Source organism: Morone saxatilis, unplaced genomic scaffold (assembly GCF_004916995.1).
Source record: "Morone saxatilis isolate NCDOM2014 unplaced genomic scaffold, NCSU_SB_2.0 Contig16, whole genome shotgun sequence".
Lineage (NCBI taxonomy): Eukaryota > Metazoa > Chordata > Actinopteri > Moronidae > Morone > Morone saxatilis.
In genome coordinates this window covers 4,815,815-4,840,436 of record NW_023339718.1, presented here as the reverse complement: position 1 = coordinate 4,840,436, position 24,622 = coordinate 4,815,815, and the positions used below count along the sequence as shown (strand labels likewise).

The window sequence follows — 24,622 nt, the reverse complement described above, 5'->3', positions numbered from 1 at the left end:
GAACTGTTTTCTTTTTGTATCTCAGATGGAAACATGTGGGCGAAAGCCTTCTTGCGATGTACAGACATCAGACAACGTGTGAGCCCCCACGGCCGAGTCTTGGCCGCAGAATTGACTTATCAGAGTACCGCGACCCAAACTGCCTGCAGAACCTCCCCCAACCCAGCAGCCCCGTCAGTATGGGCCAGACCACCGTGCTGAGCAGCAGCCCCAGCTCCTCCCTGCCGCCAATGGTCCTCCCTGAGCCGGCAGTGCTGCCCCAGCCCGGCACGCAGCCTCAGATCACCCCCAGCCAGATCACCCCCAGCCAGACCACCGTGGAGGTCACCACCTCTGCTCCCCCAGTCGGTGAGTAGTTCCTCTTAATTATTTACTTTCTTAGCAACTGTCTAAGTAATATTCTGTGAGATTTAATGTTGTTTTTCTTTATCCTGCTGCATGTTCGCAGCGACAGCAATGGAAGTGTCACTGACGGATAAAGTGAAGAAAGCTCCGAAAAGGAAGCGCACAGTGGAAGATAGTGGGGAGACAGCCAAGCGACGCTCGGCGCGTGTTCGAAACACAAAATGCAAGAAGGAAGAGAAAATTGATTTTCAGGAACTGCTTTTTAAATACCTGCCTTCCAGGTAGCTAACTAATATACAATACATATACACATAGCTCCTTGTAGTTCTGTTGATTAAACACTTTCTGGTTGGTCTTAGGCTAAGGAAGTTTGATCCTGATAACGATGATGAGAGTCTGAGTAATCTGGAGACGCAGTGTGATGGGAAGGAGGACATGCAGCCTCTACATGGGAGCTGCTTGCCTGTTGACTCAGTTGAATACATGGAATCTGGTACGTAGTGTATCATTGATGTGTATTTACAACACACCGTCTTGCCTTGTTGCTGTTTCTGTTACATCAACAAATTGTTCATTTCCTTTTGTAGAACAACAGGATGTCCACAGTTTCCTGCTCAATAATATGACCAATGGAGGCATACTGGACCTGATGATGCGCTATCTGAAAGCAGTGGGTCAGAAGTTCCTGGAGGGGTGGCCTCGGGGCCTGTCCGCTGTCGTACTGGAGGTCTATCAGACCTGGAGGAAGCACAGCAGTGGTCTTCCTAACCCTCTGCTCCGGGACTGCAGCAACCACCACATCCGGGTAAATGAATCTGATTGCAGGTTTAGATTTCCTGTAAGCCCGAGACTCACAGCAATATGTCATTATTAAGAGTTTTTATTTAAAAGGGTTTACTTTGGTGTGATATAAAATGTAAAATCTTTGTTGTACATCCGTCTTAAAGATTCCACGGGGACGCCGTATGACCTATTGTGACCTCTAAGATAATCACAGCCTCTTTAAACTGTGTAACCACAAACTAGACGGCCTCTGGGTGGCTTTCCTAGCTATAGTGACAATAAAGAGGTTTCTGAGCAATTTCCAGAACAAAAGTGTAAAAGTTACATAAGTGTTCAAATGTCAGTCGTTTTTGATCACAGCATGATTTTTTTTTTATGGTGTTCCTCAAGCTCTTGGTGTCTCAGTGTGGTATTTTGGAGGGATTTGGACCATTTTTGATCAGTTTGTGAGTCAAAATGGTTACATTTTTCACAAATCAAAACACATATGATCATAATAGAGCATTCAAATTAAAACTTGGCCGTTGTCAGCAGACTCCAGGGTCTACTAGAGGTTTAGATTTTCTTTTTAAAAGGAAATCAGGGACATAACTATAGTTTTTCATCAGAGTTGGCCTCATACTTGGCACCCATAATGACCTCTAATGTGTCTTTATATCTGCTACATGTACAGGAAATGTTGGCCATGAGCTTGGCGTGTATGGAGTTGCAGTTGGAGCAATGGTCACACAACAAAGGGAAGACTGGTAAGTCCCAGCTAGCACACATCTGCTCTGATTAGAGTTAGACAAACCTGTTTGATGCTTTACTGTGCTGCAGTGTGGCGAAGCTACATTACGTAGCCACAGGGTTGCTGTAATGTTTGTCAGTGTGTTACATGTCACATCTCAAGCACTGCAGATAAAATGCTAATCAAACCTAAATGTGCTAAACGTCATTGCTGCCTTTTTGAGTTTTGAAAAATTGATTGTCCTAAAGGGGGCACTGCAGTTACAGTTCTAAACATGATAATGATAATGTACAGGATTTTTTAAATATGAGAGTCACTTGTGGGGAACAAATGCAGATATTTACAGTTGTTATAATGTTTTTTCTTTGTCTAGTGTCTCCAAGAAGAAGCAGCACTGGTCCCGGCAGTGATGTGGCTGACTCAGAATTCCCTGGGCAGCACTTCCAGGGTGATTTATTACTCCTGGCCTTAGGTTCATCCCAAAAGGATCTGTTTGAGGACCACTGGCTGGACGTCATGGTGCGTGTCTACTGGCTCAAGGCACGATTCCTGGCCCTGCAGGTAAAGTCTACATTTTGCTGTGTGAGTCCTTTCCACTCAGCTCAGCCAGATGTGACTTGTAAAGTGTGCCTTTGATTTTTCAGGGAGACATGGAGTTGGCCCTGGAGAGCTATGATGTCTGTACAAGCCTGCTGCAGAGCAAACCAAAGACTCCTGAAGGGAAACATTACACCATCAACCTGCCTAACCTGCGTGTAGATGCAGCAATCTCTGTGGAGGAGGTCAGTGTGCTGGCTGATAAAACATATTATCATTTATTTATAAAATGAAATGTCCTTAACGCTTTCATTAGATGTGAAAAGAAATATTGCTCGTCCATACTTTGAGTATCTCAGTTTTTCTGTTGATCTTCCCCTTTTTTTTTTTTTGGCATAATAGTGAATTCTAGCTGTTTTGTGTGTGGGTTTATTTTGGGTTTCCTCTATCCCCATGGACAGATTGACAAGAGGCTGAAGTCTCTGGAGCGTTGTCAGTCTTTGGAGGAGATCCAGCGTCTGTTTGAGTCTGCAGACTTTGAGTCTGTTGTGCGCCTGCTGCAGCCCACTCTTAATTATGGCAGCAGGAGTAAACCTCTGGAGTTTGTGAGCTCAGCACCAGAGCGGCCGGCTCAGCTGATGCTAATGCAGGTTAGATATGCTACAACAGTATCAGTTTGAATCCGTATATCGTTCTCAATGGCTGACACTTTCTGAATTTCCGGCCCAGAACTCGCTGCTGAAGATGGAGGACCACCAGCAGTGTTTGGAGTGCAGCGAGCTGTCTTTAAATGAAGCCCTGCAGCAGCTCAACTCTGCTTCAAACAGCCCCCCACCCACTAAGGAGGAGTGGGTCAGCACCATTCGAAAGCTGCTCGATGGCATTGAGGTCTGCTTCACCAAAGACTCAGCGCTTCTGAGCAAAGTCCCCCACTTCTCTAGCATGGCTCGACTGGCAAACAACCTAATTCAGGTTAGAAAGGAGCTAAATGCAACACAATAAACAGTAAAGTGATACTGTAATAAGAGACTGATAAGCCTTTGTTGGATTTGAATTCACTGGGTGGTTTCTATTGTGTTCTCAGCTGATCGATCTTAGCATGAGCACTTCCGACGATCCCAAGGAGCCTTACTTCTTCTCGGTCCTGCCTTGGATTGTCTTGTATCGCATTATCAAACACGAGGAGGCTGCTTTTGACTGTATGCTTCGACAGCATATGTCTGTAGGGGATGATGAAGGTTTGTTGACTTCTTGTTTTCATGCCTTCAGTTTTCCCTGTGTTTATGTCGTGGTAGTTGCTACACTCAGTGACCCTGCCGACTCTCACTTTCAGATGACTCGGACACTCCCATGCTGCCCTCCTCCCTGATGCTTCTGAACACAGCCCATGAGTATCTCGGCCGACGCTCCTTGTGCTGCAACTCAGACGGAGCCCTCCTCAAGTTCTTTGTAAGTTTGTGGATTTATCTGTATGACTGCAAATGCCTTCTTTAATTTGAAAAGAAATGGAAAGATTGAAATAATATCTGCTGTGCTTTCTTGCTCATAGACCTGACCTATATTTCTGTGTGACTGACGGAGCTTTATTCTAATGTTTGGTGTAGGTTCGGGTTTTGGAAAAAGAGCTTGCAGCCTCATCCAGCAATAACTCTCACCCCTACAAAGAGGAGTTGGAGATGGCTTTGGAACAGTGCTTCTTCTGCCTCTATGGCTACCCCAGTAAGAAGAGCAAGGCCCGCTACCTTGAGGACCACTCATCTCCACAGGTCACTCACTCTCACGCTTTTAAAAGTCAACATGTTATGTAATTGAGAATGTAAAACAAAAAAAAACTCCAAATGTGTGTGAGCTGGTATTTAGATAATGGCTAAATGGCGTTGAAGAGGCGGTGAAATAGTGAAGAGGTGGTGAAAATGCCTCAAGGCTTTGACTAATTGGTATGATTTCTCACCTGTATTGGCAAACGTACGCGCGTAGAGTGTTTGAACGGGAGCAGGCTGCCGGTGACGCAAACATGTGCTCTTGTTGACCCTCACAGCACAGAGGAAGCCTGCTTTAATGGCCGCTTTATCCATTAATGTTGTTTTGTCGGCTTGCAGAGAGCACACGTCTGGTGTCATTGAAATAAATTGGGGCCGTGAAATTGCATTAATGGCATAATAGAGATAATTCACTGAGGGAGAAATGTGAACACGTTTAGATCAACCAAAAACGACATACCTGCACAGTCAGATCTGTGGTTTAGCTTTTCGTGCCCTCTTCTGTCTCCACCTCATGAAGCCATTCACTCCTAACGTTAATTTGTTCACCTTTTAGAGCCGTCTTAACAGCACAGGTGAGCCAGATTGACTTGAATTTAAAAAATGAGACTCACACAGTCTCATAATTCTAATAATACTGTGACTCATGGCCAGTGTTGGGAGTAACACGTTGTAAAGTAATGCTAGTAAGGTAACTGATTACATTTTCAGATTATATATCAGATATAATGCAATCACAATTACGGAAATTTAAATGTGCTTGTTACTTTTGTCTTAACTGAAAATAGTGGACAAGAAGTAGACGGAAAAGCAAATCCGAGCATATCCCCGCGATTTTCCGGTTTATTATCGTACATCACCTGACCATACGGTGCCCTAGAAGGCTCCGGCAATGTGATCTTGCTTTCTGTTCATAAAATATAATCACAAATGAACTAACTACAGTAGCAAAACTCGGTTAATGTGTACATCTGTGTGGGTCTTCTACTAAATCTCCTGTCTACTAACCAAGGCAATAAGTGTAGCCTAGAGGAGCGCTAGTCCTTGCTGCCCTTTGATAGTTGGAGTATTAATAACTTGATTAAACACAGAAACACATAATATAGCTGACAGCTGTGTGTATTAAAAAGTTAACTGAAGCATACATTTAAAGGTAACACAAAAGTTACTTTCCCTAGTAATTAATCACTTTTATATGCGATAATTGGTAAAGTAATTAAATTACTTTTAAGAGAAGTAACTAATTACTAATTTTCAGTAACTTGTCCAACTCTGCTCATTTGCCCCAGGAATCTTTGTGGCTGCAGCCTCTGGTCTCTTGTATTTTTGTAATGCCTGTGTCCAGCCACCAGGTGGCTGTCATTCCCACAGCTGTGCATTTCGATGACTGGCATTTTGACTGTAATTAATACCACAGTGCAAGACAAGAGCCCCCAGGAGACCTCAACGCCACTAATTTGCTCCGGCGCTGTGTGTTACACTCCATTACTGTGGACTGACACTAATGTTTCCTGTGGAATGAATCTGTGTTTTGCAGGTTGAGTTGCGGTGGTGCGATGCCCTCTTTATGTTCCAGTATTTCAAACCAAAGTCGCTGCCTGAGTTTGACAGCTACAAGACCAGCACGGTGTCTGCGGAATTGGCCAATCTGTTGAGGAGGTTTGCGGGCATCGCCCCCACCAGTGACACCCCCATCCTCACCATGGATGAAGTGGCAGCCTACATTGAGTGCATGACAGAAAAGGTCAGTCGGTGGGCCCACACTGAATGAACAACACCACTGAGTCAGACATGCTAAACAGTCATACGTTTTTCTCTTCGTTTTCAGAATCATGATGATTATTATTAAAGATATGTTATGTAATTTTTGATCTCTTTAAGGCCCCCTGCCTTCCTGAGGGCAGCGCTCCTGCCCCTCCAATCATTGATGAGATCTACTACCTGCTGGCTGATTATCATTTCAAGAACAAGGAGCAGTCTAAAGCCATCAAGTTCTACATGCATGACATATGCGTGTGTCCCAACAGGTAGCTTATTTCTCTGCACTAGTGTCGATGCTAGTGCACATTATAAAACATAATCTAATTTTAATTTGAAGGTAAAATTGAACTCTATGTATGGTAGGAATAATGGCAAATTAATGTGAGATTGTAGGGTTTATGTTGTTTTTTAAAATCATACATCAAAATCTGTGTATCATTTGTTCTTTTCACATTCAATATCCAATCAAAAATCGTCAATCATTATTTCATTTTTCATTTATGAATCCAACAGAAAAACATAATAACTGCTTGTTTTTTGTACTTTATATGCAACATTTAGCTGTTTCTTCATTATCTGTGAACACTTTAAAGTGACATTTTATAACACTTATATTCATGTTCCAGGTCATATTCATTATATTAAATCAGGTAGCACCATCGCTGTGTGTATTGGCTGTTACAGTTAGGCTATTAAGTCCAACACACAAAGAAGTTTGTAGCCAGACTCCTTGGTTACACTAATTGGAAACATAAATATAAAAAACAAAATCAATTTCTGCCCGTGGCTGTTTTTTAATTTCCCATTTTTGACTTGATCATAAAATCAAAAGTAGGAAAAAGATTACTTTTTTGTGTTGGGTTTATAAAAGAATGACAGAATAACAAATAATTTTTTGATTTTGGATTCTATATTTAATATGAAAAGAACAAATGATACAGAGACTCATTAAGCACAGAGGCTTTACTAAAAACATGTCTTTCCTCAGGTTTGACTCCTGGGCGGGTATGGCTTTAGCTAGGGCGAGCCGCATCCAGGAAAAGCTCAACTCCAACGAGCTGAAAAGTGACGTTCCCATCTGGAAACACTCCCAGGCCGTCCTTAACTGCTTTAAGCGTGCCCTGGAGATCGACAGCTCCAACCTGTCTCTGTGGATCGAGTACGGTACCATCTCGTACGCGCTGCATACGTTTGCTTCGCGGCAGCTCAAGCAGTGGCGCAACGAGCTCCCCCCAGAGGTGGTTAAACAGGTGAGCACCGTTATCTTGTTGCCCATCTGTGTTCCCTGTCAGCTTATGTTAAGTCGGCTATTGTGTCAGATTTTCCACATGTGAGCTAAACAGATGTCACTTCTGCTTCCACACTTGCTTCCACGTGTGATTGAGTCGTAGAGTAAATTGATCCATCACCCTGAGCCAAATTACTCATGAAGGCTCCACTGTGTGTCTGTCGTTTCAGATGGAAGAAAGGAGAGACTCCATGTTGGAAACAGCGTTCCAGTGTTTCCAGGGAGCTTCCCGTTGTGAGTGTGACAGTGACGAAGAAGAGTGGCTCATTCACTACATGCTGGGAAAGATCGCAGAGAAACGCAAACAGACACCAGTGGAATATCTGCAACTTTACAAAAAGGTAAATGACTCCCGGTTATAAGTTCAAGTTTTACCTGACCAGCAGCCGTGACGTGTTCATGTACTCTGGCGTTGTTCCAGTTATTTTAATTGATTGATTTAGGTTCGAATTGTAGTAGAAGTAGTGCTCTGTCTTAGGGTGAATACAGAAAGACAGGCAGTTTAACACAATAAGACACACTGCAGTGTGACCTGCATACAGAGTGAGTTTCAAATGAATAATTTCCGGAGGTCTTGATTAAACATAATTTTCCCCTAATAATAAACAAATATTTGAGTACTTCAGTGTAATGGACAAGCATTAGAAGGCAGTGAAATAAGACAGGAAAGGTTCAATATAATTGTCATTATGATACCAGCCAGGGAAATTAAAGCCTTAGTTGAAAGTAATTGGAATAATCCTTTGGTACTAAGGTTCTCGCTCTCCCTGGAGTTGTTTCATAACCCGCCTACAGAAATCACTGCCCTTCCACCCTCGCAAGAAGTTTTTTTTCTTCGAATGAACAATGTATGGAGTTAGTCACAGCTCTGTTGTTCTGATTGGATCAGTGGAGGCAGAGGAACCTGTATGAAACGCTGTGTCACAGAGGTCAGCAGAGGATGAGGGGTGGGGGGGGCAGTGTGGACGCAATAAACCCTGATGTCGGCACACATAGCTGTCTTCTGCTCCTTACTGCACTCCTCCCCTACATTTGTCTGTTCTTTTGGATTGCCAGGTGATTGTGTTGTGTCGGTGACTGTCTCTCCTCTTCATACTCGTAGGCTGCACACTTTCTGCATGAAGAAGCTGCCAGGTACCCCCGGAAAATCCATTACCACAATCCCCCTGACCTGGCCATGGAGGCCCTGGAGGTAAACTACCTGTGGCTGGTAGCTCAAGTAGTTTCTGGTTGTGTCACATTGATTGTGTTATTTAAGATAATGGATTGGGAGCATTCACATTTAAAGACACCGTTAAACTTCCTGATTCCAACTTCTTTTCTTCTAGCTGCATTTCCGCCTCAGTGCCACCATCCTAAAACTACTAGAGGGCAATGAGCCTGACCTGGACCACGAGCTGCTGTTCAGCTTGCTGGTTGAGGCTGCTACCGGCCCATTTGCGAGGGGGGAAGAGAAGAGTATGCCAAGCATGCCTAGGTCCCATGAAAAGTAAGCTACTGATGTATAACCCAGCAGGAATGACGAAAAAGAATTCAATCTCATGGCTGAACGTTCGATCTCAACGTCGTTCTTGATTCGTTGCAGGGAGAAACCCCCCTCCATGATGGACGAAGACTTTAATTGCTCTTCAGTTTGCATAGGGAACGCCCTCAGCTCCTCCCATCCATCAGCTGCCACCCCAGGTCTGACATCTCCTCCTTACGTGGCCACGCCGTTTGACCACGATTACGCCAAACGCAAAACACTCCGACGGCAGCAGTGGCAGCAGCAGCGGCATGAGGAGCAGCAGGCTGATGGTACAGTCCCAGTCCTAGACACTGTCTCTGGGGTTGGGCTCTTTGCCCTTTCTGCACCGGGACAGGAAGCCCACTGGGGAGTGCTCAGATTGCTAATCACCATGCTTAATGGCTTTGGTTTCAGTTACGATGATCCCCATGCACTGGGTGATTGGGATGTGGTGAAATGGGCAATATGGCTGCTGATTATTTCACTAATTCGCTATGCCTGACAAAGCAGCAATGTTGAAACAAAGAGATTAGAGTTTTGCAGAGCATTAAGATGTGTGTGTGTGTGTGAGAGTGTGTGATTGTGTGTGCGCGCTGGAATAACCTTCATTTCTAGTTGCTGCTTAATTGCTGGATTTATTTCTTTGCTCACCAATCATCTTGCGTCTCCTAAAATTGTTGCTTTGTTGTAACTTCCTTCAGCCTATAGCATCATGGAGACATCTGTGCCATATTGCAGCCCTGTGGGTGTTTTGTGTCGCCTCAATCAGGTCTCTGTTGATTGCTACCAAATAACAAATTGTCAGTGATCCTGATTGCTGCTTCACACAGTTGGTTAAACAGTTGTTTGCATTGTCAGATATTCCAGGTATAATCCAGAGTGCTTTACCAATAATAACTAAATCTTGGTTACAGTGGTTGCATATTTATCAGCAATCACCTCCCTTGTTATTATAACCTTTTACCTAATCAGGTAATTTATTGAGATTAACATCTCCTTTTCAAGAGGCCCCTGAGTGCAGCAGAAGAAATGAGAACAGAGATAAGAGCCAGCCAGGCACAAACACATACATTACACAAACCGCAACAATCACAGACTTGTCTAAAAACAGGGTTCAACGTTAATGGGTTTGGGGAAAGTGGGTCAGAAATCTACTTGCCTGAAGTCAATTTTTACTTTCTCCTGTACAGATTGAGATGATGTTTGTAGAGCTGCACGAGATGGTAAAAACATCATGTTGAGTTTGCTTAACATTTGTGATGAAAAAATTATAAATCGTGAAGGTTAGAATCATCAAAAAATCATCATTTGTTTGGGTCTGTACCAAACAAACATGTTTTCTTCTGGAGAACAAGATTTGTAGGTCAGGACCTCTCCGCAGCTCTACAGTACTTCATTATAATGCTGCTTTGTCACATATTTGACTGATTAAAAGGTTGCAGCTCTTGCGATTTGCATATTGCAATTTTGATCATGTTTTGATTAATTGTGCAGCATTTTACTTACTTAAGCAACTGGGCAATCCTCATTGTTGAGCACTGAAAAAGGTTCAGAATTAAAAGTTACATTCATCAATTATATATATAATCAATATAATTCACTTATATGGTGAAATTATAAACTGAAAGTCGCAAAATTCTGACTATTTGGGGATTTTATTATATCGTTAAGAATAAAAGTTGTCATGTGCATGTATGGCAGTTCTGATAATCAGGAATGTTTTCAGTGTTTATAACCCAAATGTGTAGAAATGTTTGTTTTTCTCATGAAGCTGAACCTGAAAATAGTGTTTGTGAAAACAGTTAATGTGTTAGAAGTACATTGTTGCTTTCAGTAATGTACATCTGCACACATGTACATCTTTTATGTAAGCTCTTTTACTTGCAGTGTTGCAATCATGATTGTCTTGAACACTATGACACTGTGTGTGTGTGTGTGTGTGTGTGTCTGAGAATGTTTTTGTGTGTGTTTTACTGTGTAAACAAGATGTCAGAATGAACAGAAAACAGCCAGATACTTTCACATTGAGTGTATGGTGAAGTTAAAGCAGCCCTGGGGTTTAATTCCAGGGATTGGGAGTCAACAATTTTTAGTTCTAACTCTAACTGAGCAGAGTATTTTGAATCAGAGGCCGAAATGCTGGTCATTCTTTCCATATGACAAAACCAGTGACATCTGTCCACCCACCCCATGTGTCATGTTTAGCTTGAATGTGCAAATAACGCAGCCATATTGCCCATGTTGCCAGTTTTGTCACCCTTTCCAGATTCCTTCCTACCTACCTACCTGCCTGCTACCTCTTTGCCTGCTTGCTTTTTACCACCTGCTTTGCCATTTATATGCATGTAGTTCTAATGGGGGTGAATGTCTTCACGACTGGACAAAAAGTCAGTCCTCTATCACAATTCACAAAAAATGTCTGGTGTATCATGTGGTCACGTTTTAATTTGAGCTTGGTGTGGGCTTAATTTGACAGAGAGTCAAACTCCCCGGAGATGTTTTTCAAAAGCTCGCGTGAATGCTGTTTTCCACTAATTGGATATAATTTCCAATTATCGCCAATTAGTGTGAAAATGCAGAGTCGGGAAGAATGCGGCTGGCCTGTGATTGGCACGCAACCCTGAGCCTGAAGTCAGAAAGTACTCCACCATGCACATGTTTGCCTGTAGGTGTCCAATGTTTCTGGCTTGAGTCTGAAAGCACATCAAGGTGACATCAAGGTGGTGTAGGGCCTGATTCAGACATTGCTTTATCAATCATTATCTGGGAAAATGCTCCTTTTTTATGATCTCCTGTTCATCGTCTTCAACTTTCTGGATTTGTATCATGTGTTTTATTCATGTTGCTGCTTTACTGACTGGAGATCTGTTATGTGTTTTTAAGTTTAAGAGGCAATAATTGATTGACATTTCTAAACGCTTGCACTGCACGTTTTGTGTGGTCTCATAGATATTTGTGTCTGACTCAGGTTCTACATATTCAAGGGGAGTGGCATTAAATCTGTCCTCACTTGTCATGAAAGGTAAATGATTGATTTTTGAGGAAAATTGCTGATTTCTTTGAATATAAATTCAGACATACAGCTTTTTCTTGATTCTATTTTAAAACCAGCTCCCCATATCTTCAACAGCCTCACCAGAGTTTGACCATGATTACTGCCTGCCCAGGTCTGCAATGTGGCTGGCTTCCCTGAATGGTACTGCTCTTCAAACCCACCAAACTCTCTTAAGAGGCTGTGTCTTTAACCCTAAAGTGCATTCTTGTAGGAAGCACCCAATATACAGTTGTCAGTTTACACAAATGTTACAGTACCATAGTAACTTTGCTGTTAGCTCATGACTGTAAATCTTTTTGAAAAGTCCCTTGTGTGCATTATTCACTGAAATAGCAAAAGCTTGCCCCACTGATTGTGTTATTTACAGTTCCCTGCCAAGGACTTTTTTTTTTTTTTATTGCTGAGGCTGCACAACACGGCAATTAAGAGGAATGCTGGCATTTTGGTTTTGGACCACTTACAAAAACAAACCATCTCTCCTTTATAACAATGTGTCATTAGGGACTCACTAATAAGGATTTGTGGCTCATGACCTATTTTTGTTTCATAATTGTATTTATTTTTTTCCCCCACATTACAACAGGGAATGTTTGGCATTTAAAAACAAGTCATCAACCAACAGCTTGAAACAGACCTTCACAGCATGCTGTTACAGTGTGCAATTACACTTAATTTTGGATAATTGGTTTAAATTCATACAATAAAATAGTCTCAATTTATTGACAAACAAAATACTGTATAAACACTTATGTACGTAACTTTTTGTCACTTTTTGGACATGAAAAATGTATTTATATGTGTATTTACTCCTAAAGGCTGAAGTCATTTGTCTGGACCTGAGTCCGTGCAACTGGCGACATGACCCATGATGTTTTTTTGTTTTTGGCAGAGCGCAGTCAGGACAGTGAGGTGGTGATGCTCTCTGACTCCAACTCCACCCAGGATGCCTTCACAGATCCCGCCAGCTCCCAGGACAGCAGCCACAAACCCGCTTCTGGGAAAGCTAGCTCGTCGTCATCAGAAAGCACGACCCCTGTGAAGGACGGGCAGTCCACATCCGAGGACACAGGTACGCTCGGATGGAAGGGACGGCTCGTTTACCTGTACCACTAGTTTGTTTTGTCTGTTATGTCACATTAACTGACTGCATTCAGCTAAAAGTATTTAAATGTGTGCACAGTCAGTGGAATTAAAGTCCTAAAGTCTTGGATTTAAATCCTACTTTCAGCCTCACATGGAGAACATTCTGGCATCCAGACGGAAGAAAAAGTTATCCAGGAAGTAGTCGAATCTGTGGTGGTGACACTCCCCGAGGCTTCAGCCCCCAAGGTCTCCACGGACCCTTGTCCCCATCCTCTGCCTGTCCCAGCCACCCCTCCAAAGTCAGCCCCCTCTCAACAGGCCGCTCCTCAAACCCCAGCCAGCGAGGGAAAGAGGAAGCCAGAGCCCCCCGTTGAGGTGATCGAGGTGCCCAAGGCGCTGCCCGCGGAACGCACCGACCAGAGACGAATGCTGGTGGAAATGTGCGTCCGCGCTCTCTTCCTCTGCCTCGGCCGCTTCCCTCAGCACTACAAGAGTCTGTACCGCCTGGCCTTCTTCTACTCCAACAGCAAGACTCATCAGGTCAGTCCGCCCCTGTTAACTGATGGCACTGGTCCATCCTCGTTGCATTTCAAAGGCCGAGTCATCCATTAAACCTACGCCGTACACCTATAATCACTATCCCCTGCCATTAATGGTGACATTTACAGAAGATGGGGCTCGCTAAAAATTCCTACAATTTCTTCAAAAGTCACATTTGCATTAATTGTTTTAGTGACAATTGTATCAGAGCTGCCATGGCTGTTTCATCTTGTTTTCCTTGTGTTTTTTGCCGGGTCTGCAGTGATACACGAGTTGCTGAAACAGCCTGTGTTGGCTATAAGGCTCTGTGGGCAGAGGTGTGCGTGGGTGGTAGCACAGTGCTCTCTCAGCCAGTTTGGCACAGGGAGTTTGTGTCGAGCTTTACTGTGGTGGCATCCTTCTGTCAGCACTCCGTTTGTCGAACCTTTTTAATACAGCCTTTGTCCCTACTCAATAAGGGTGAATTGGGTTTGAAAAGGCTATTTATATTTTATCTTTTCTAACAGGGCTGTCACAAGCAGTCCGAAGCTTCGTTCATAACGTTGACATTCGAATTCTAAATCAATGTTTGACTGCTGCACACACAAATGTGCCAACCGAGGTTACATTGCTGTCTGTGTGTCTGTTTGACCAGGGCTGAGCTCTACACATACACACTGGACAGGATGAAGTGTGGCTTTGGCTGCAGATATTCACACAATGTCTGGCAATCAGGGTGTCTGAAATCCAATAATCTGAAATGTAGACATTCAGATCTTTTAAATGTGACTTTGACAGGTTGAAGTTATTTGTATAAAGTTGCATTTTTCAGTCTCGCTGTCGTGTTTTTGGGGGAATTTGTATCGATCATGCTGCAACAACTACAAAATGAAACATAGATGGAACCAATTCCAATCATAATTATACCGTACCTACTTTGTTTTGCCAGTTTGGACATAAAATATTCAAATATTAAATTAAATATGAAAAGGTCTGAAAAGTCTTAAATCTATCCTGTTGAAACCTGCAGAAACCCCGGGCAATGTGCTTTCTTCCTGCAGGGTTGTGCAGCTGTTTATTTGTGCTCTAGAGCCACTGTGAAACAATCAGAAATAACTTTTTAATTTTCTGATTCACAACTTTGTTCCTGCTAACCGGGCTCCCTCTCTCCGTTCATCCTTTACCCAGCTCGACCACTCTCTCCAAGTCCAACTCTGAATCTTGTGCTCCATCGTACTGATTCTGCTTTTAAAGACTAACTCATTTCATCCAATGAATCACTTTATTTAAAATGATTTTTTATAGTAATATGACTGCATTCAAAGCTTAACTTCATCTCAGTAGAAGCTTTGAATGTAATAAAATGACGAGCCCCATTTTGTAATATGCTCATTTGACCGCAGTACTGAATCTGGTTTATGGCTCTCAGATGTAGTGTCCTCCTAATGTGCTACATCTTAATTTTCCCTTTATTTTATTATTAACAGTCACGAGCACTAACATTAATAAGTTAAATAAAGAGCTTCCTTCAGGTTCAATTTGAAACAGAGTAACTTTTAAATGGAGGCTCACACAGGTGGTGAGGTTTCCCTCGGTTCTCCAGTGGAGTCATCAGAAGCCTGGATGAAAGCAAACGCACCCGGGCAGTGACTTGATGACACGGACAGTTGATGTGATGCTGTTGACACGGGTTGCTTTGCTGCCCTCACAACCCGACACATCCAGTGTTAAAAGCCTCTTGCCGCTTTTGTTTTCAAGAAAACCGCTCCACTCGCTCTGACTGGCCTGCTTTATCCTCACTCCAAAGATGGGAGGAGAAGGAGCCTGTAATTTCATGCTATATGCTGCCGGGTTGGTGAGAGATAACATGAAGTGGCGTTGGCTTGCTATCTATTCAAACAGCTCTGGTGTAGACACTGATTTGTGAGTCATCACGCTGTGAAAAGAGGTCTGCATTTTCCTGATTGCAAATGAGCATAATTTACTCCTTTTTTCCCTTTTTAACAGATATTAAATACTGCATGCTAAGATACATCTGTTTGTTTATCACTTCTGTCAGTCTGTTCTGATGAAGGAGGGGTATCCTCTCGGTTTCCTCATCAGGATTTCTGTGTGTGCATATATTAAAGTGTACATACACATGTATGTGATCTTTCTTTTATTTATTTATTTCTCACCACAGAACCTACAGTGGGCTCGAGATGTGTTGCTAGGAAGCAGTGTCCCATGGCAACAGCTGAAGCACATGCCAGCACAAGGACTTTTCTGTGAAAGAAACAAGACAAACCTGTTCAATGTAAGTTGCCTGTGTGTTTACTTCCTCCTGTTCATATCATTATGTCACCTCACGTTAGACACCTGTCATCGCTGGATTTGTTGGCATTACATTACTCACACAGAGATCTCATTACCATTGTTAGGTAAGTAACAGAAAACATTTAATTCGTCTGACTTGTGACTTAAAGTTGTTGATGTTTCTCAGAGTGACTTTTAAGAAAGTTCCTGCTTGTAATCTATTAAATGTATATCGGGTGGTTATCTGACGGGCTGAATGGTAGCTATAGCAAGGCTTGGATATTCATATCGGAGGTGTTACCATAAGTATTCTTTAGTTAAACAGAAAATGAATTATAAGTATTATATGTTGGCCGGTAGCCTGCACAGCAGTTGGCTGTGTGCCGATGTCAGGTCAGTACACACTTTAGTGACTCACTCCACTGGGTTGAACTCATGTTTAAAGATCTGTATCTGGGCCGGTCAAGACATGTTGTAACTGATCGGTATCTGCTGATTATCTGCTGATCGAACCCGATCCTATCCTTGGTTTCATGTCAGCTGTCACACAAGTGTTTTTACCCCTGAAGCTTTCATGCACAGTGCAGCTGGTGTCAACTCTGGGCTGTCTGTCTCTCGGGATCAACGGATACTCAATATTTAAAGGTCCAGTGTCTAACATTTAAGACCATCTATTGGCAGAAATTGCGTATAATATTCAGGTATGTTTTCATTCGTGTATTCACCTGAAGCAAACACTGGTTCTAGATGGGAACATTCATGTATGTTGCTGATGATGCAAAAATTAGTTCCTTAACTCCTGTGAAATGCACTATGATAAAAAATAAAAGCCTAAATGCACATTGTTTTACTGATCAGGTAACCTTTTCTAAACACGCTCATTTTGTCTCATAAAGTGAGCGATTTACCTGTTCAAGGAAATCTGACGTGATGCAGAAATAGCAGTAAAAATGGTCAGGAAAGTTCATTTATGCACAAATTTGCTCTTCTCACTGTGAATTGGGTCGCCATGGTTGGTCATTCTTAAAAAGTGGGTCCCCAGAAAAGCATTTTGGGAAACACTGCTTTAAATGACTCTGATCCAGATCGGGGCATCCCTAGTTGCTGGGTAAATGCGTGGACACTGAAGTCATTCTCTTATTGGTCTGCTAGTTCTTTTTCAGTTGTTTATCTCACCTCTGGCTGCCAGTCAGTGCACAGATCTGCAATTATTTCACAGCTAGAAGAGGGTTTGGAATACATTTATCTTCTGTTTGCAAACACACACAATACCTCACAAATACCACACACATAAGCACTGTTCATAAAATACTTGTAAGTAAGAAACTTGAATTTATCAGCTAATGGAAACTCCCCGAGGAAGAACCCGTGAAGTGTCTCCCCACGTTTGTGACTAATGAGCTGTCTGCGTGTTTGCTGTGAGCGAATGATTGGCGTACTACAGTTAGGTTTACCCTTTCACACACATTATTTACATAATTGAATTGGATGCACAAAAAATCAGCCCTAAATATGGATCACTCGATACAAGCGCTGCTATAAATGGAGTCACACAGTGGGAGATTGTTGAATTATCTGCCTCTCAGAATTACAAGACCTCTGTTGGGTTCCAGTGGAGGAGATTACTGAATCTGTCATCTGTTCTGCATGTCAGTTTATTTACCTCTATTCATTTGAAGCAGATATTGTGTCTTTTAAATACGTGCCGATATTGGCATACTTTTTGATTTGTTCCTTGTGTGATTTGTCAAAGCCTAAATGCTCTCACTTTCGTTACAGAGCAGATATACAAGCAGAATATCACATGTCAGCGCCTCGTATCAGTCAGCTGTCAGGACATATTTTGGCGGTGCACATCACTTTGGACAGAGTTGATGGTGTAGGCTGTAGAGTCAAGTGCTGACTCCAGAAGGCTTCTGGTAACAGACTGTTGAAGCGATGTGGGCCAGGTCTGAGCTGGAGGAGAGCTCTGCAACGCTCTGGCTCCCACTGGGTTCTCACAGAGCCCCTTCTGGAGGCAAACCTGCCACCCTGGCATACCAACTGTTGGAGCTTTACTGTTCCCTTCAGACGAAGCCCTCTCTCTCTCTACCATAGGACAATGTAAACCCTTCTAAATATTAATCAAACATCTCTTTTTTTCATCGAGTTTGAGTTTTGGACAGTTAATTAAAAAAAGAAGTTTTTTTCTGAATCACATTACATAGCTTGTATCTTCACCCTTCATTTCGTCAGCTTCATGAGCGGACAGGAGCTTTCTGCTTGTGGATAGAAAGGTATTGTTCAGCACACAGGATTTGCCAGGTGGAAGCGGATTTTGATGCAGAACCCCTTCAAGCCTTCTTTTCTAACCCGTGTACTTTAGGCAAGTCAATCTCAGCTGCCGGCCGACAGCTCGGAGCCTGGCTGAGTGTTTGATGAATGTATTGTATGTGTTCAGGTCGTCTCTGCAGTGACAGAACGACCCGCACGAGAGCCACAAATTGACTGTTGATCACGTCGAACATATGGCACGGCGCATGGCACTTTGATGTCAAGCAGACTTGACTCTCAGTTGAGTACGCACCTCACTGAGCCTGTTGCTGAATACAGAGTTCCCTAATGTAGGTCATGATGCCCCACTTTTCCTCCGCGCTTTGGCTGGGTTACATTAACTGGCCCGCATGAAGTAACCTATATACTGCTGTTTAGAAATGATCCAGATGAGGTTGTGTTGCATAATTTATTGGTGCGGTTGTCAGCGTGAGTGCTTTCTAGGAGAGCCACCTCACTTTTAAACCTATAATAAACTAATAATGGTTATGTAGTTATTCATTTTAAGGTCCAGTGTGTAAAGAAATGGAATATAATACTCATATGTAGGTTTTTATTAGTGTATAATCTGGTTCTCAAACTACGGTACATCTATCACCGGTGGTATGCAAGCCGCCTCTAGTTTCGAAAACTTCAAAATAGTTTTAAAAAGTTGTGTTTCAGTATCCGTCTGCTGTGTAGTAGCACATGCATACATCCTTCATTAGTTAGGGGCTAAAATGTGATGGTAAGATAGTAAGCAGAGGGAAATGAGTGGTTCAGAAACACTGCAATCGGGGCTGCAAATGGGAACTGCCTCATGGTGGTGGTACGCTGTGTAAAAAGTTTACAGAGGGAGTTGGTCCTCCTCCACATAGGACCCCATGCTACGTGTTTCTACAGTAGCCCAGAACAGACAAACCAAACACTGGCTCCAGTCAGGCTCTGTTGCTTTTTTTGCGAGTGTCGCAGCCACCGTAGTTTCTTCTACAAGCTTAAAAGGTTGAGTGGTATTCAGATGGTTGTAATGTCTCAACTTCACCACTAGATGCCACTGAATCCTACACACTGGACCTTTAGCAGTCTATGGCAATACATCATTGACACACTGACAGCTGATATTGTGAGAATTGGTGTTGTGACACTGAAGCAGAAGTGTTGGGAAGTGTTCAGTATGTTAAAATGGCTTATACTCACTGCTTCATTTCAGCTGCTTGTACTGCAGTTGAATAAATCTGCTCTGTGAGGCTATTTTATTGGTACATCTTCCACCTTAAAGGACCAGTGTGAAGGAATCAGTGGCATCTAGGGGTGAAAGTTCAGATTGCGACTCACTGAACCCTGCTGGTGTTAGTATTTGAGGACCAGGGAATAGACTGTGAAATGTGTGGGACAAACTACAGTTGCTGTGGTGTTGTTTGATTTGGGCTACTGTAAGAAGACCCACTGCGTCTGTAGATATAAACAGCTCATTATAAGGTAATAAACACACAACAATTCTTATATTCAGGTGATTAAACACTAATGAAAACATACCTATTAATATTATATGTATATATTATTTGTGTATATGTATATGTATATGTATGTATATATATATATATATATATATATTTATTTATTTTTGGTAATAATGTCATTATTTGAATACACCTTCCCGCCCTGCTAACAGAATATCAAGCTGAAATCAAAATGATATGTTATACAATTCAGCTTTAATGCCAAGGCCCTGTTGGCTGCTCGGGACTACTGCCGAGTGATCGTTGAGGAGTCCCTGTGTGTCACTCCAGCCACGGTGTTACCTTCCATCCCCTCTCCCCCTTCAACCAGACACACACACCACACACACACACACACCACAACAACACAACACAACACACACACACACACAACAATCAACACACCACACACACATATATACTCTTGCTTACATATTCTTCCACCCACTCACGCGTTCACTCTCTACGAAGCTCCAGAGAAAATGGATGTCCTTGTTGCTTCATTTCAGAAAAACTCAAATCCATCCTGGTCACGTAACTTCTCAGAGAACATGTTTTGTCTTTTCAGAATGAGCAATCATGTTTGATTTGACTGCTTGAATTGTAACTTTGCTTATAGGTAAGCCTCAGTGTCTTGTTATGTTAGGTTAGGACAGTCTTCAGGGGAACAGTTACACTTGCATTAGTTGCCTCGGTTTGATGTATGACTCAAACGTTTGTGTGTTCAGCTGTGCAGTGTGCTGTAGGTGGAGCTCCACTCAGGAGAACCTTGTTTTTTTTTTTCTTAGGGGAGGAGTACTGGCCCAATGAATACATTCTGTAGAAGTTGATATTTTGATTTGCATGTTGGAGGATTAGGTCTTGCTGCCAGTATGTTTTCAGTTGCTTTCTTCTGCTCTGTCTTCAGTTGACTTGACATTTTTCAGCATTTTTTTCCCTCCTCACGCACACAACAGGAAGCAGGAAAAACAAGGTGTGTTTGCTTAATATGTTTATGGTGGCCAGCTGGAGAGACACGACCAGAGTTTAAAGAGAGGAAAGGAATAAGGTGAGGGCTGTATGCTGCTGGCTGAGGAAATGCTGTGTGTGTGTGTGTGTGTGTGTGTGTGTAGACAGCACTCTTCACCAGCCTGTGGTTTCTGTGGTTAATGGGGGGTTTTACTTACACAAACCTGTCCTTTTTTCACTCAGGTTTTTGGTTCTTTTTCACCATTAGTGCGCCACCCTCTTGATGCCTCCCACTACATTGATGTGGTGGCGCTGAGTTCATTTTTCAGTCAGTTTATGTTCTCTTGTTCTTTTCCTGTTGCTCTGTCTTCAGGGTGATCACGCTCTACCCCTCCCCCTGGCTCTTATTCGCTCTACTCATCTCCTCTCTCTGTTGCACTCGTTCGGTTTCCTCATTACTCTCTCTCTCCCACTCCTCTGTTTGTGTGTGTATTGTGTGGGTGTGCACTAATGGGCGGGAGTTTCTCTGCTCGCCTGCGATTGGCTGGCAGAGGCCTACGAGGATTGGCTGTACGCTGTGTATAGTGCGAGAGAAGAGAAGGGAGGAGGGGGGGAGAACTCCAGCAGGCTGGGGTCAGGGGAGAGCGGAGATGGAGTGCGTGGGTGTTTTTGTTTTGAGATGGCAGGGTTTGAAACCAGGAGAGGAACGAGTCAGCTTGTCTGTCAGTGGCACACTGAGCTTCTAGGCCCTGACTCCAGCCCCGTTTCTCCTCCTGCCAAGGTAGCTGCCATTCTCCTCTCCTCCTGTTCCTGCTCTGCCGTGTGCAGCTGTGTTTTCCTCTTCTCCTCTCCCGCAGCTCTCTCTGCCCTAGCACCCAAATGCAGCCCACCCCTTGCTCTCTGAGCGTGAGCCTCTTTCAGGGTGGAGGCACTGCCAGGGCTGCTGGTGCTGCTACCGCCAGCAGGAAACTGTCCAAAAGAATACTAACACAGGCACCGTGGAGTAGCTTTCTTTGGTGATGGTGAGTCGCTTTCTGCCTTTCCCTCTGACTTTTAGAAAATGGAGCACAAGTTGGTTTTAATTTTTGTGTGAGCGGAGTTCCTGTGTCATTTTGTGAGAGTTTGTGTTTTACTTGTGTGCTGTGGTGTTTTTTAAATCAGAATAGCAGATAAAATGCATGTACTCCTCCTGAAGGTCTTAACTGTTTGCATTTCTACATGTCAGTTGCATACATGTAGAGAAGAATATAGAGCGTTGTAAAATTACACCACCCACCTGCCAAACGCTGCTAGAATTAGCACGTATTGCTTGGATTTATAGTGAAATTGTTGTTATCGGTGAGCTGCACTGATGACTGCCGCTTGCTACAAAACACATTAACAGTTAGTGAAACTTCCCTGCATGTAGTAAGTTTTGCTGTGGTTCATATTTTGGACCTTTGCTGCTACTGAAGGCTCGTTAAGACATGAGAAGATGAAGCAAATAAGCCAACAGGTTGACGGGTTTCCTCCAGATGTGGTTCAGCAGTTGTGCGATTTGCTCAGGCGTTCACACAAGGAAGTAGTGGCACTGTCAGATCTTAGTCCCTGTACTCGTTTGTTGCTGTTTGTAACACATGAAAGAGTGACTAATTAACATTACTTAATAATATGACGTGGGCACTGTTTATTTCTTTCTCCTCAACCTCTACGACCAAACACAGAAACCCTTTAAAACCTGCAAAAAGTCTGAAGAAAGAGCAGTAATGTACCACTCTCGTCGTGCATTCATCCCTTGGTCATCCCTTGTTTGCTATGCATCTTAATCTCTGTCTGATGTATTGGCCACATCTGTGCCAAAGCTGTTGCTCCAGATATCAAGCAGTTGTCATATTTTTGCCCACAAAAAAGGGGGGGGGTAAAAAAAAAAAGATGCTTAAAATCATTGCAGTTAAAGTCTTACAAATCTGCTTTAGCTGTTGTGCTACAGTATAATCTGTGTAAAGCCATGGCTCTGCTTCCCCTAAACAGATTTGCTGTGGTTGGATGGTTTTCTGATGAAGAACAACTCTCCTCCATTAGAGATGTTTTTCTAAGTAAGCAGAGCCCACCCCCTCATCATACTTGTCCCGCTCCTGTTCTGGAGGCTTTTGGTAATCTGTGCATTGAAAGGTTAAAACGTTCCCAAGCTCTGCCTGATTGCATCAGATAATAATAATAAATCTTCTCATTTTCACACCGGCATTGGAGCCATACATTTGTTCTTCAGAGCTTTTGGTTGAATTGGATCCTGTGACATCATAATTGAAATAATAAATAAATAATCTAAGAAGAGGATATTTGTTCTGCCCCCGTGAACAAAAAACAAACACATCCTTGGTTTAGCATTTTGCAAAGGAAGGCTTGTATTAAACACATTGTACAGTATGTCATTTCTGCCGCAAGGGGGTCTCTCATATCAAAACAATAACTAAAGACGAAGTTTGGGGGCATCCTGGTAGAGGTGGCGCCCCCTGTACCTGCAGCGGGCATGAGTTTGAGTCCGACCTGTGGCCCTTTGCTCCTTTCTCTCCCCCTTTCCTGTCTTTCTTGAGCTTTCCTATCAATAAAAGACAAAGTTTGAAGTTGTGAAGCAGCGTGGGATCATGGGAGTTGTCTTCACCACCATTGGCCGTCATTGCCCCCAGTCAGCGTTCTCGCCGGGTTAGATTCTTCAGTGTTCATGGGTCAGGGAGGTTTCTACCCGGGAGCCGCAATTATCGGTGAAACGCAGAGTTACCTGAATAAAATGACAGCTTTCTCTGAGTTTGAACATTGTTGGAAACATTTGTGATAATGGAAGTACACAACTCTACTATATATAGCACATCCCTGTAGAGTTTATAGCCATTTGTATGGATGCGTAAATGTTACAGATTATAGGTTTAAACATGGGCGGGTGTTTCCTGGGATGAGTGTGGATACTGCATTTTAGATTTGACACATTCTCTGTGAGCAGACTGTAAGTCCCTCCTCAGGAGCATGATTTTGTTTTGATGGGTTTCTTTTGCCTCTCTTTCCTGTTTTGTTCCTCTCCAGTGGCTTTGAAAATGTCATCTGACAATCTGGAGCTGTCTGTGAGGAGGAGCACCGCGCTCCCCGCTGCCTTCAGCAGCTGATAGAGCCATCTCATTTGTTTTGTTCCATCCTGATATGGTCATCTTTGTTTTGTCTCACACACATTTTCTGGGGCCAGAAGCTGTACTCTGTGCCATGTGCTTTATGACTGTACACAGCCTAGGCCACCATCTGCACTCGCATCAGTAGCTTCAGAGAGCAGAGCCTCGCCTCGCTTCACCTGCTGGGGGGACATGTGCTCGCTGAAAAGGTGGACTCGTCCATCAGAAAAAAATAAAATAAAACTCTCATCACGCTTCCTGCAAAGGAGGACTGTGTTTGTTGGCAGCCGGTCTGCTGGTCTGTTGCATTGCTTGGACAGAGCTGAGCACTAATGAGGCTGCCTATCATGTGTGCCCAGAGAGAAAGCCCCCCTCGTCCCTCCCTTCCCACCTCCTACATGGCCACAAGATCTCTCCTGCCGCCTTTCCATCCCCTCATTAGGGCTTTCTTCTTTGACTGCCATGTTTTTAACTTCCATTAATTCCTCTGGTTTTCTCCTCAACTTTCAGTTTTTCCATCTCTCTCTGTGTTTATTGTTTCCGTGTGCCTTTTTGAAAACCTGGAGTAGTAGCAGAGAGATGTCATAAAAACATAAACTTTCAGAATTTAACAAATGAGCCTGTTGGCTTGTTGTACAGTCAGATGTGAAACTAGTTACATGTGAGCAGCTTCTCCTCCTCGCACAGTTTGCCCACACCAACAAGTGTGTCTGTGCCAGCAGTATTTTTGTTTAGGGAAGCACAATATGAATTTTCTGACTGACAATGTCACAATTTTGTATTTTAAAAGGAAGTTCATCGCCTGTTTATGCCCGCCTGAGGGTCAGAAAGGCTGTTTGTTCTTAACTCCTTCTGCTTCTTTTTTCTTTCTCCTCGCCACCTCCAGGGCATCTGGCGTATTCCGGTAGATGAGATTGATCGCCCAGGAAGTTTTGCATCTCATATGAACCGATCCATTGTCCTCTTGCTGAAGGTGCTGTCTCAGCTAAAGGATCACGATACTCTTCTGAAAGTCTCGTTCATGCTGCAGAGAACCCCTGACCAGGGAAAGTAAGGACCCTGTTTGTACAATCCTCCTTCTGT

General features: G+C 43.2%; 1 protein-coding gene across 4 annotated transcripts in view; it reads left to right on the top strand.

Annotated features, from left to right (window-relative positions):
* The window catches only part of cabin1 (calcineurin binding protein 1), a 44,712-nt gene that overhangs the window by 4,621 nt on the left and 15,469 nt on the right, over window positions 1-24,622 (top strand). For 2 of the 4 annotated variants that reach the window (XM_035657693.1, XM_035657692.1), the window contains exons 9-33: window positions 26-348; window positions 449-626; window positions 705-838; window positions 933-1,150; window positions 1,802-1,874; window positions 2,232-2,419; window positions 2,503-2,640; window positions 2,857-3,045; window positions 3,125-3,367; window positions 3,480-3,633; window positions 3,729-3,844; window positions 4,000-4,161; window positions 5,693-5,899; window positions 6,037-6,182; window positions 6,905-7,166; window positions 7,375-7,545; window positions 8,307-8,396; window positions 8,533-8,693; window positions 8,790-9,001; window positions 11,680-11,733; window positions 11,842-11,907; window positions 12,656-12,835; window positions 12,995-13,389; window positions 15,551-15,664; window positions 24,426-24,589. In XM_035657693.1, the coding sequence (XP_035513586.1) occupies window positions 26-348; window positions 449-626; window positions 705-838; window positions 933-1,150; window positions 1,802-1,874; window positions 2,232-2,419; window positions 2,503-2,640; window positions 2,857-3,045; window positions 3,125-3,367; window positions 3,480-3,633; window positions 3,729-3,844; window positions 4,000-4,161; window positions 5,693-5,899; window positions 6,037-6,182; window positions 6,905-7,166; window positions 7,375-7,545; window positions 8,307-8,396; window positions 8,533-8,693; window positions 8,790-9,001; window positions 11,680-11,733; window positions 11,842-11,907; window positions 12,656-12,835; window positions 12,995-13,389; window positions 15,551-15,664; window positions 24,426-24,589 (4,338 nt within the window). The remainder of the gene's footprint in view (window positions 1-25; window positions 349-448; window positions 627-704; window positions 839-932; window positions 1,151-1,801; window positions 1,875-2,231; window positions 2,420-2,502; window positions 2,641-2,856; window positions 3,046-3,124; window positions 3,368-3,479; window positions 3,634-3,728; window positions 3,845-3,999; window positions 4,162-5,692; window positions 5,900-6,036; window positions 6,183-6,904; window positions 7,167-7,374; window positions 7,546-8,306; window positions 8,397-8,532; window positions 8,694-8,789; window positions 9,002-11,679; window positions 11,734-11,841; window positions 11,908-12,655; window positions 12,836-12,994; window positions 13,390-15,550; window positions 15,665-24,425; window positions 24,590-24,622) is intronic. The other 2 variants (XM_035657695.1, XM_035657694.1) reach the window with 2 other exon arrangements.